We start from the raw sequence: 12048 nt of genomic DNA, 5'->3' as shown, positions 1-12048 counted from the left end.
ATCTCCATTTTTCTTCCATTTAAATGAAACCATTTTTAAGTTATCTCTCCATGTACTTAGGTTCTAACTTACAGATTATATAATTAATACTGTTTCTTATGTAGATAACAGGTTTGTTGGTTTCTTGGTGGTTTTTTTTAAAGCAAGGCTAAATGATGATTCATTTTTACTTTCTAGCAGATTTGCTGTAAATACTCTAGGAAGAAAGTTTGAAGTTCTTAAATTGAGGTGGTTAGCTTAATGAGATTTTATGGTTTCGTTTTGTTTTATCTGTGCCAACTGTTTAATTGTATTTAGCTTACGATGCAGGAACTGCCTGCATGTAACATATCAGCGGTTGTCCTGAATTTTATTGAATATGGAAATACATTTATTCTTTGATTACAATTTGATTCCTAAAGGGAAAGAAAGTCATTGCATAAATAGCTACTCTTATTTGATCCACCAATGGTCCTATAACATGAACCTTTATAGCAAGGGGAAAGGTCTTTAAAGCCCAAAAATAAATGTGATGAAGATTTATTCTTTATAATGAGCACTAGACGTGATTTTCTCCTTCCCTTTAATAAAGTATTTGAGTGGAAGTGTGTTCTAGGAAGACTAGAAGAGAATATAACTTGTTTACTAAGATATTTACATTAAGTAATTTGATAGGTGTTTTAAAAATTAAAGTAAACAGCTGATCATGATAGTATGTGGCTGTAGTCCCAGCTACTTGGGAGGCTCAGGCAGGAGGATTGCTTGAGCCCAGGAGTTCCAGGCAGCCTGGGCAACATAGCAAGACCTCAATTCTTTTTTAAAAAATATTAAGTAAATGATATAATGGAACTTCTTTAAAATATGTCTTTATGTTCTTATAGCGTAAGAGACCCATACAGAAAGTAGAAATGGGTACATCAAGTCAGAACGATGTTGACATGAGCTGGATTCCTCAGGAAACATTGAATCAAATCAGTAAGTATTCTTAACAGACTTGGCTGGGAAGTTTTTCTTTTAATTGGAAATTAAATATCTTAGATTTAGTTTAAAAAAAAAAAAGCTTTTTCAGTGCTATTCAACATTCATCTTTTCCATTACTTGTGTAGAATCTAGTATAGTGATTAATGAAGACCTTAAAGGTTTATTCAGTGTGTAGTCTTTAATTTGGAAATTCTTCCAAATCTGCAGCTTATTTACGAATGTGTGAATTTTCTGTGTTCCTAATCCATTTCCTATCTCTTTTCTTTCTGTTGCTTCAGTGCAGAGTAGAAGAGGTGAGGCATTTAATTTTTTTAACGGTTTTTGCTAGAGTATTGGGGGCTCTCAAATAGCACATAAATATTTTACATCAAGTTTAATGAGTTACGGAACAGTTTTGCTTACTACATTTTGTTAGAAAAACTACCCACTGTAACTTGAAAGAATAAAACTAAAATATTATCTGATAATTTACAGATATATTTCAGTTGTATTACATATTCAGTTTGTTAAAATACTAATCTTTATAAAGGAATACAGAAATTTTTCTTCAATTGTAGAAGGACGTTTTAAAAACGTTTATTATAAAAGCAATGCAGCCTCATTATGAAAAATTAAATAGTACAGAAGAGTACAGAAGTGAAAAAAATAAGTCAGTTCCTGGCTTCATTAATCCTATTTATTTATTTATTTAAGACACAGTCTTGCTCTGTCGCCCAGGCTGGAGTGCAGTGGTGTGATCTTGGCTCACTGCAACCTCTGCCTCCTGGGTTCAAGCGTTTCTCCTGCCTCAACTTCCCGAGTAGCTGGGATTACAGGCACGCGCTACCATGCCCAGCTAATTTTTTTGTATTTTTAGTAGAGACAGGGTTTCACCATGTTGGCCTGGCTGGCTCTGACCTCCTGACCTCAAGTGATCCGCTAGCCTCGGCCTCCCAAAGTCCTGGGATTACAGGCATGAGCCACCACACCTGGCCCTATTTTTCATAAATGGTATTATGTTTATATTTTCCATGAATTTTCTATACATGTGTAAGCGTATACGCCTACTGTTTTTATGTATTTAGTTCAGATTGCATCATGCTGTCTACACGGATCTACAACTTCAGTTTTCATACCTTGGATGTCTCTTTACAGTAGCTGCATATATTTACTTAACTGTTGGTAACAACTAGACAATATTCTTTTATGTATATATGTCATGATAGATTAAACCTGTTCTGTATTGGAAGGTAACTTTTAGTTTTTCACTCCTACAGGTAATACCGTAATGAATATTGTTATATTTATAGGATAATTTCTTAAAGTTAGAATAACTGAGTCTAAGATTAAATACACTGACTTTTTATGGAAGGGACCCCATTTCCCTCCTAAAAGGGAAAAAAAAAAAGGTAGTGCCAATTTATGTTCTCAGCCATGCACAATATTGCCTATTTAATCAGTCGGTATGATGCAAAATGAATGTCTTACTGTTTCATTTGCATTTCTTTAAGAATGAGGTTCAGCTCCTTTACACATATTCATAGTTGGCCCTTGAAAGACACAGGTTTGAACTGCTCAGGTTTCACTTTATATACAGATTTTTTCAATATAGTTGACCCTTGGTATATTGGTGGGTTCCACATCTGCAACCAAAAGCAGATTAAAATAGAATATTTGGCCAGGCGTGGTGGTTTGCACCTGTAATCACAGCACTTTGGGAGGCTGAGGCAGGAGGATCACCTGAGCCCAGGAGTTTGAGACTAGCCTTGGCAACATAGTGAGACCCCATCTCTACAAAGAATGAGAAAAAAATACATGTGTTGACATGCGCCTAGGCTGAGGTGGGAGGATTGCTTGAGCCTGGTAGGTCCGTGATTGCTCCATGATGGTGCCACTGCACTCCAGCCTGGGTGACAGTGAGACTCTGTCTCAAAAAAAAAAAAGGTGGGGGTGGAGAGGAAAGGAAATCATTGAGGAGCTAATCTCTGAGGACGCAAAAGCATAAGAATGATATAATGGACTTTGGGGACTTGGGGGAAGGGTAGGAGGAGAGTGAGGGATAAAAGACTACACATTGGTGATAGTGTACACTGCTTGGGTGATGGGTGCACCAGAATCTCAGAAATCACCACTAAAGAACTTACCCATGTAACCAAACACCATCTGTCCCTCAAAACTGTTGAAATAATAGTAAAATAAATTTCAAAAAAAAAAAAAAGGAAATCACAGTTTTTGCAGGATACCAAACCGAAGTACAGGGAAGGGTTTTTGTATCCACTGGTTCCTCAGTGCTAACAGCGAGACTTCAGTATGCCTGGATTTGGGTGGGGTTGCAGTGGGGGAGTAGTCCTGGAATTAATTTCCTGCAGATAACAGAGATGACTGTATTGGCTAGTGTTTCTTTTCCTGTGAATTGGCTGTTCAGGTCCTTTTCCATTTTTAAATTGTTTTCTTTATTGCTTTCTGTGAGCTAGCTGTCTATTTGAAACATAATTACAGTATGGCAGTTGCTTTATGAAAGGTGGGTACAAAGTAACAAGAGCACAGGAGGAGGTCAGCACTAGACCTGAGTCGTGAACGGTTGGGTGAGGAGTCTTTAAGGTTTTATGAGCTATGCTAACAACTTTTGACTCCTAGGTCAAAGAGAGCCACTTTAAAGGAGAGGAATTACAATTTTGTGTTTTGAAAATTATGGTAAGCTGGGCATGGTGGTGTGCACATGTAGTCTCAGCTACTGGAAATGGTAAGGCAGGAGGATCGCTTGAGCCCAGAAGTTTGAATCCAGCCTCGGCCACATAGCGAGACTCCCATCTCTAAGAGAAAAAAAACAAGAAAAAAAAGGAAAAATTAGGATCACTTTGTGAAGGACTGCAAAGGAGCCGTTGGAAGCAGGGTTACCAGTTCCGTGATTTCAGTAAAGCACAGAAGTCACTGGGGCCTAACCTGAGGCAGTAGTGATGGGAGTAGAAGGATGTTTCATAGGTGGAGTACATGGGGTTTCTTATGACTGGATGTGTTAGTGAGGGAGGAATGAAAGAGCATTCTGAACTTAGGCAACTGGGTGGAAGGTGATCCCATTAATATCCCATAATCTAGGAAAGAGAAGCATGAAGGATGAGGAGAGATGTGTTTGGATTAGCTATACTGAGTATGAAAAACCTTTGGGACTCCCAGATAAGGATGTCCAGGAAACATCTGAAAGTTCTGTTTCAGAGCACAAGTGAATCAAGATTTGGAAACCCTGGGACATAGAGCATCGGTGGTAGCTCAAGTCATGGGAGCTATACATCTGTTTTTTTTCTTCTGAGGCAGGGTCTCACTCTGTCACCCAGGCTGGAGTGCAGTTACGTGATCATGGCTCACTGCATCCTCGACCTCCTGGGCTCAGTCCGCCTGCCTCAGCCTCCGAAATAACTGGGACTACAGACGCATGCCACCATACCCAGCTGAATTTTTATATTTGTTGTAGGGAGGGGATTTTACCATGTTGCTCAGGCTGGTCTTGAATTTACGGGCTCAAGTGATCTGTCCACCTCAGCTTCCCAAAGTGCTGGGATTACAGTCGTGAGCCACCATGCCCAGCTCACATCTGCATATAATACTGCTGCTCACACAGATGGCTGTTAAATCCTAGAGTACTTTTTGAATTCTCAAAGACTGTATGTTCACCATTTTACGTATTTAGAAGAATTATTTAGAGATTGGTCAGCTGTAAGGGCAGTAGTTCCTAGTCTAACCTTTTTGAAAATCTGATAAAAGTTGTAGACTATCTTCATCAGAAACATGTGTCTGTACTCATAACTCAGTTTTAGGTAAGTTGAAGAGCCCCTGAAACCATCCATTAGTAACCTACTTAATGAAGTAGTGAGAGCAGTTTTCCGGATTTTTTTTCACACTTGAAAAGTGAGGCTCTGTCTTAATATTTTAGCCCTTAACCTTTTTTTTTTTTTCCCCCCACCGAGACAGTCTTGCTCTGTTGCCCAGGCTGGAGCACAGAGGTGTGATCTCAGCTCACTGCAACCTCCAGCCCCTGGGTTCAAGTGATTCTCCTACCTCAGCCTCCCAAGCAGCTGGGATCACAGGTGTGTGCTACCACACCCGGCTAATTTTTGTGGTTTTAATAGAGACGGGAGTTCACCATGTTGGCCAGGCTGGTCTTGAACTCCTGACCTCAAGTGATCTGCCTGCCTCAGCCTCCCAAAGTGCTGGGATTACAGGTATGAGCCACTGTGCCTGGCCTTAGCCCTTAATCTTAAGGAGATTTCTTTGAAGCAAAATTTGTAGTCTTTAAATATTCTTGGCTGGGCCAGGTATGATGCCGTGTGCCTGTAATCCCAGCTACTTGGGAGGCTGAGGCACGAGAATTGCTTAAACCCAGAAGGTGGAGGTTGCAGTGAGCCGAGATTGTGCCACTGCACTCCAGCCTGGGGGACAGAGTGAGACTCTGTCTCAAAAAAATATATATATATATTCTTGATAGACATTTACACATTTTCTAGGTATGGTGATCTCACAATTTTGGAGGTGGGAGATCTTTTGAACAGATTTTTTTTTTTCCGTTTTATGAAATGCTTACAAATAAGCCCCGTACTTTGGTGAAAATCACTTTCTAGCCCTTCACTTTTTTTAATTGGAAAAAATGATTTTTATTTCTACTTATTCTACAATATACAAACATACAAAAAAAATCAGTACCAAAAAATCAATATGAAATCAATGAATGCAAAATCAATACAAAAACAATTATGCAAGTAATTTCTAACTTATTCTAAAATCTTCCTAATATGTAAAGTACCCCCTAGAAAGTAAGACAAGACAATTATAGAGGGAAGATATACATCCAGCCTTTCACTTTTTGGAGAAACTTATAAATGACACCTGTTACCGAATGGAAGTAGAAAAACCCACCACAAATTTATTTTCTGTTAAATAGACCCTACTAAGAATCTAACATAGGAGATACAGCTTGTGTGCATAGAATGGTTTTAGCATTGAAATACTAATTTCCTTTATTCTGCTGCTTATTCCAGGTAAATTTATGACATTGAAAAATTATGCAAACTGCATGACTGCATTTGTAAATACAAAATCTTTCATTTGTAACCAGCATGTCTCTTTGAGCTGTCACTATCATACCTTTTAAGCAGTTTTTAAGTGTTTACTTATGCATGTGTAAACTTGGTTAAGTTACAGAATTCAAGATTTTGCATGGTATCTTCAGCAGTACATAACCAAGTTTTAATCTTTTACCCACCCTAATTGCAAAACAGTTTCATTTTAATTGGAATTACCTCTTGAAGGATTGTGTTAAAGATTGTTTTTAAAACCTAGAGCTAGATAGGAGGCATTTATTATTAGATGGTATTCATGCATGTGTGTAACTTAGTGGGAAAGTTGAAGGCAGATACTCTTTACATGTCTTTTGGATTCAGTATACTTGTAATAGCAAGCTTAAAACTTTCTCTTTTCTTCCAGATAAAGCTTCACCAAGAAGGTTGCCCAGGAAACGGGCACAGAAGAGATCAGTGGGATCTGATGAGTAAATGTTCCTTTGTGCAACAATTCGGTCTTTACTTAACCTGCCCTAATATTTTTCGGCCTGATGGGAATTAGTGCAGAGAAGCCATATCACCATAGAAGGCAACTACTACTTATGTGTGGACTGAGCAATCAGAGTCTGTGGCGATAATATTGCTGAAAATGCACTGCATTCATTTTTCTAAAGTAACAAATTTGGTTTTTTTTTAAACCATTAAAATCTATGTGTGTGCGTGTGTATGTATGTGAGCAGTTGGTCTTACCAGAATCATTGTTGAACTACCTGAAACAAGTCTTTAGAATACTAAATATAATGCAGTTGTCTCTTCCTTTTTGACATTTTCTGATTTTTCCCCCAAACCTCAGTTAATATTTACCCACTATGATTATTGATGTCCTGCCTTGAACAGTTTTAAAGAAAACAATTGTTGGAATAGCTCAAATTTCAATTGATGGCACAAATTAACATTTCGTTGTTGTTGCTGTATTACAGTTAGTATTCTAAAGGCAGAAGCAGAAGTAGCTGCTTTTTAGCAATAGAATTGTTTCGGTATTTTGCTGCTGTTTAATGCACACCTTCAGAAAACTTCCCAGTGGATTCAAGGAATTTGGGGATCTCTCTGGCAACAAATTGTGAACACAAAATTTCTGCTGACTTTAATATATGAAACCTAATCCTACCCCCTTTTTTAACAAAAAGAAACTAGTATATTTGTGAAAACTGTGTTGTGTTGTCCGTTGTTGCTCTAGTTCTGACCCAGAGATAGCTCTGGAGTGATTTTAGACCTACTCACTCAGTTGTGTGTAGGTTTTTTTGTTTTGTTTTGAGAGAATTTTTCTCTCCTTAATAAAAGCATCCTTTTTAAAGAAAAGTTGCCTTGGTCCACAGAGTAAGCAGAAAATCAAGTTATCAGGACAGAGATATTTCCCAATTAACTCCTAATCAATGAAGAAAGTGAGTTGGATATTTTTAAAGCAGTTAACTAATTGTTTCTTATCTAATCTTTTGGGAGTTTTGCTTGTTGATATAACCTTTTTAGTTAATCTGAAAGATTCCAGAAATTGTTCTTAAGTGCTTAAGACTGAAACCAAAATTAAATTGTACTTCATAAAATCCTCTTACAGAGTTACTCTTGCCCTAGATTGTAAATTAAGTTTGGCATTATTGTCAGACTGGATGGAGAGTGAAGTAAAATAGTATGAACAGTTAAGAGGCTCTCCCCTTCTTGTCTTTAAGCCATATTCTCCCACATGTATTTTATAAGAAAATGTTAAGTCAAATTTTAGTGGTTCTTTAATTCCTGACCTCTTCATTCTCCTTTTCAGTATAATCTCCCCTACACTCATGCCCACACAGACAAAAAACAAAACGAAATACACACAGAAAAAGTCTTTCCAGACTGTTTAAGTATTTAAACATCTGAGCCAAAGCCGATGACAATAGAATAGAAGTTATTGTATAATTGTTAATCACTTTGCAAATAGGGGCGAAGATATCAAATTACCTATATTGGCATTGCTGAATTACAAACTCTATATCTGTAATATAAAGTGTTTGAGTTTTTAATTGGGCTGTTATGATGAGTAGTTTATTTTGAAAAAGCTCTATGAGCTCTAAGTAACTGCATGGTTTTTTGTTTCATGTAATATAGGACACCCTTCACATTCTCAAGGAATATATTCCAAAACATTTTTGTGAATATCTAAGTTTGTGAAACTACTACAGCATGATACAGTAAGGTGTAATTACAGAATTTACAAAATGTAAATGGCCTCTAGAGAGTTTTATGGAATACCTGGTAATAACGTAGGCAGTTGCAAAACCACACTGAGTTACAACTGCCAGCCCTCCTCATTGCCTTACATACCAGCCCTCCCACTTCTGAAGTTCAAATTAGTGCCTCGGAAATGTAGAATTTATTATTTGTCATGTTTTATTTTTTTTTTTTTAGCATAGATTGAGAACAGTTGAACTCTTAAATCCTCAGATGCCAGGGGTCTGCTCTAGCATCAGTAAGTATTTAGCAGAAACTAACTCCGTAATGAATGGAATTCAATTCCACACATGGTTTGTTCAAGCACACTTAATAAGTAGCCTATTTTTTAAATGTCTTTTTAAAATGTAAATATTTGGATGAAGTTTTTCTTTGTTTTGATATATTCATTTGCTACACCAACTATGTTTTCAGAATTCATCTTTTGAACAACTTGGTTTCAGAATATGTAAAATGACTTTAAGGATCTTGTGTATCAAACCTGTCCCCAGATGTGTGAGAATAATATGTTCATAAAGCATGGATCTCGCTTTGGTTGTATAGCTTCCTCATTTACTTCATGGTCTTCAAGCCCCTGTTGACTTTCGGGGCTAATCCGCCCTCTAAAGCATTGTCCCAGGAGAGGAAAAGGGAAATGGGACCTCAGAAGTAGAAGCCTCAGGGAAGGAGTAAAGTAGAAATCAGAAGAAAAGAAGCTTCACTTGATAGTAATGAGGTTTTTAAGTAACTTCAGAAAATGTGATTTTGATAAGAAGAAAGGGAAAATTTAGACCTTAAAAAATAGGGAAGAGCTACTGCCTTACAAGTGCATTTGTAGCACATCAGCCTAGTATCATGCATTCGTAGCACATCAGCACAGTATCATGGCTGTGCTGGGGAGAAGTAAATGGTGGTAATGTAACATTGCAACCTTTACTTAATGATGTGTTATTTTTGAGGTACAGTAGATAAGTATAATAATAGGCGAGCCTCATATATGACATTCATCTTGTAGTACAGTGGTATCCGTACCCTTGATACGAAGGAAAATTGACTTGGTTTGTGCATTTGAATAATGAAATAATTTTTTAAAACTCAGTGACACATACCATCTCTTGCCAAGACTAGACCCCGTATTTTAGTTCCTAAATTAGATGTTTAAATTTAAAAACATTTTCAAACGTACTTAAGTACTTCCACAGTACTTTCCTTTTTTTCATATATAAAACAGATGGAACATACACTGTTCACTTTTTCTTTTCCCCTTGAGACGGAGTGTTTGTGTCACCCAGGCTGGAGTGCAGTGGTGCAATCTCAGCTCACTGCAACTTCTGCCTCCCGGGCTCAAGCAGTTCTCCCTGTCTCAGCCTCCCGAGTAACTTGGATTACATGCGCCCGTCACTGCACCCGGCTAATTTTTGTATTTTTAGTGGAGATGGGGTTTCGCCATTTTGGCCAGGCTGGTCTTGAACTCCTGACCTCAGGTGATCCGCCTGCCTCGGCCTCCCAAAGTGCTGGGATTACAGGCGTGAGCCACTGCGCCTGGCCCACTGTTCGCGTTTTCAATGGCATCATTTTATAGCTGTAGAACTAAAATGAATGTTTGCCCCATTTTTTTTTTTTTTTTTTTGAGGCGGAGTCTCGCTCTGTCGCCCAGGCTGGACTGCAGTGGCACTATCTCGGCTCACTGCAAGCTCCGCCTCCCGGGTTCCCGCCATTGTCCTGCCTCAGCCTCCCGAGTAGCTGGGACTACAGGCACCGCTATCCCGCCTGGCTAGTTTTTTGTATTTTTTAGTAGAGACGGGGTTTCACCCGGTTAGCGAGGATGGTCTTGATTTCCTGACCTCGTGATCCGCCCGTCTCGGCCTCCCAAAGTGCTGGGATTACAGGCTTGAGCCACCACGCCCAGCCCCCAATTTTCTTAAGTAAAACTCTACTTTGAACTCCTACCTCCAACTTAGTAAAGAGCAGCTTAACACAGGAACAAGATTCTTACTGATAAAATACTAGGTTTCATTGTTAAGTTTATCTGTCTATAAGCTCATCCTTAGAGGGTATTTGAGGAGGAAGAACACCTTGCAGCTGACTTGCAAACATCTCAGTCATTTATTTAGGGCGCTTATGAATGTTACTAATGGATTCTGTATGAATTTGTATCCCTTTTCATTTATACAAAAACCTGGGCTTTTATATTAATTATATCATCTGAGGTTCTAAGGTTTTTCTTTTTTTAGATTTTGAAATTATTTAGGGATAATAGCTCTTAGGTTTGGGTACCACTTTGCTGCATTTTAAGAAAGTGGGAAGGGAACTCATTTATTAAACATCAGTCATGGGCTGTGTTTTGTTGGTTTTCTAGTCATCATATCACACACCTTTACGACAGCTCACTGAAGGAAGGTGATACTGTTCCCATTTTATAGATGGAATAGACAAAACCTGAATTTAAGTAGCTTGCTCAAGGTTACATATAGAATATGGAAAGTTCAAATCATCTCAGTAATGAATACACCATATATACTTGCTGTACTGTATCTATGATAATTCAGTTACCCACAATACCCTTTTAAATTTCTGTTAATCACATATCTTTAAAGTCTCCTTGATGAACAGGATCATGGTCTTTAAAACATTTTAATGGGTTGATTGCATTTTCAAGCTCTAAAGGATTGAAAGATCTGTCTTCACGTTGAAGGTGAGAGTGAAGTATCTGCTCTTGGGTTATAGAACCAGATAGTATAGAACTAAGATTACAGGGTGAGGCTGCTTTTATGTTTTATCTTTTTTTTTTTTTTTTTTTTTGACATGGGGTCTCACTGTATTGCCCAGAGTGGAGTGCAGTGGCATGATCTCAGCTCACGGCAGCCTCTGCCTCTTGGGCTCAAGCGATTCTCCTGTTTCGGCTTTCCAAGTAGTTGGGACCACAGGCACGCACCAGAGGCCTGGCTAATTTTTTTGTTGTATTTTTGGTAGAGACAGGGTTTCACCATGTTGCCAGGCTGGTCTCGAACTCCTGAGCTCAAGTGATTCACCCACCTTGGCCTCCCAAAGTGTTGGCTTACAGGTGTGAGCCACTGCGCCTGGCCCACAGGGTAAGGCTTCTGTCTGGTGTGTTATGTTATGGATTTTGCTTAATAGGCACAGTGAGGCATTAAAAAGAAAGTTCAGTATACCTGTAGAAAGGATAATCCTTATTTAAAGTCTCCAAATTGCAGTCAAAGATGTTTTGACTGTGCCTTTTTTTGGTTCCCCTGCTATCCCATATGTAGACTTCTGTCAGTAGACATAGCAGCCTGTCTGTCACCTTGTTGACATGTCTCCCTCTGGACTGTGAGCTCTGTATCTGGCTTGTTTTTCATACCCAGCTTCTAGTTCACAATTATGTAGAACCCTGTTACTGTTTGAAGAAGGAACAAGAAAATGTGGGCCAGTTTTCATTTGCCATTCTTCCATGTGAGTTAGTATGGTTCATAAGTATTCCTGGTGATACGCTAGTATCATTGGCAGTTCTGTGAGGTTGAACAAAGGGGTGGTGTGGTGTGCTAGCATGCGAGTTAGGAGACCTCTGGGTCTTGATGGTACCCTAGCCACTAACCAAAGGCAGCTCATCCTTGGAGTCTCGGTGTGCTCTTTTGTGAATTGAGAGATGCTTGAAGTGTCTGCCCTAAACAGTCTTAATTCTTTGACCTACAAACCCTTATTTAATTCAATGTTGTTATAAATGATTCTTCCCTTAAACCTAGTTTTTATTTAGCAAAAGAGAAAAAAAAGGAAACGCTCATGTCAGGCTGCCTGGGTTTGAATCCCAGATCCCCTC

The 12048-nt window shown here is 38.6% G+C and overlaps 1 protein-coding gene across 4 annotated transcripts in view; it reads left to right on the top strand.

Annotated features, from left to right (window-relative positions):
• The window catches only part of SSR1 (signal sequence receptor subunit 1), a 44133-nt gene that overhangs the window by 17497 nt on the left and 14588 nt on the right, over nucleotides 1-12048 (top strand). For 2 of the 4 annotated variants that reach the window (XM_025384138.1, XM_025384139.1), the window contains exons 7-8: nucleotides 861-954; nucleotides 6415-8782. In XM_025384138.1, coding sequence (XP_025239923.1) covers nucleotides 861-954; nucleotides 6415-6482 — 162 coding nt within the window. In that variant the 3' untranslated portion in view covers nucleotides 6483-8782. Of the gene's footprint in view, nucleotides 1-860; nucleotides 955-1238; nucleotides 1254-6414; nucleotides 8783-12048 lie in introns of those variants that run through there. The other 2 variants (XM_025384137.1, XM_025384136.1) reach the window with 2 other exon arrangements.

This window comes from Theropithecus gelada, chromosome 4 (genome assembly GCF_003255815.1).
Source record: "Theropithecus gelada isolate Dixy chromosome 4, Tgel_1.0, whole genome shotgun sequence".
In the NCBI taxonomy this organism is placed as follows: Eukaryota; Metazoa; Chordata; class Mammalia; order Primates; family Cercopithecidae; genus Theropithecus; species Theropithecus gelada.
The sequence above is the reverse complement of the archived record's forward strand: the minus strand, read 5'-3'. Positions and strand labels throughout refer to the sequence as shown.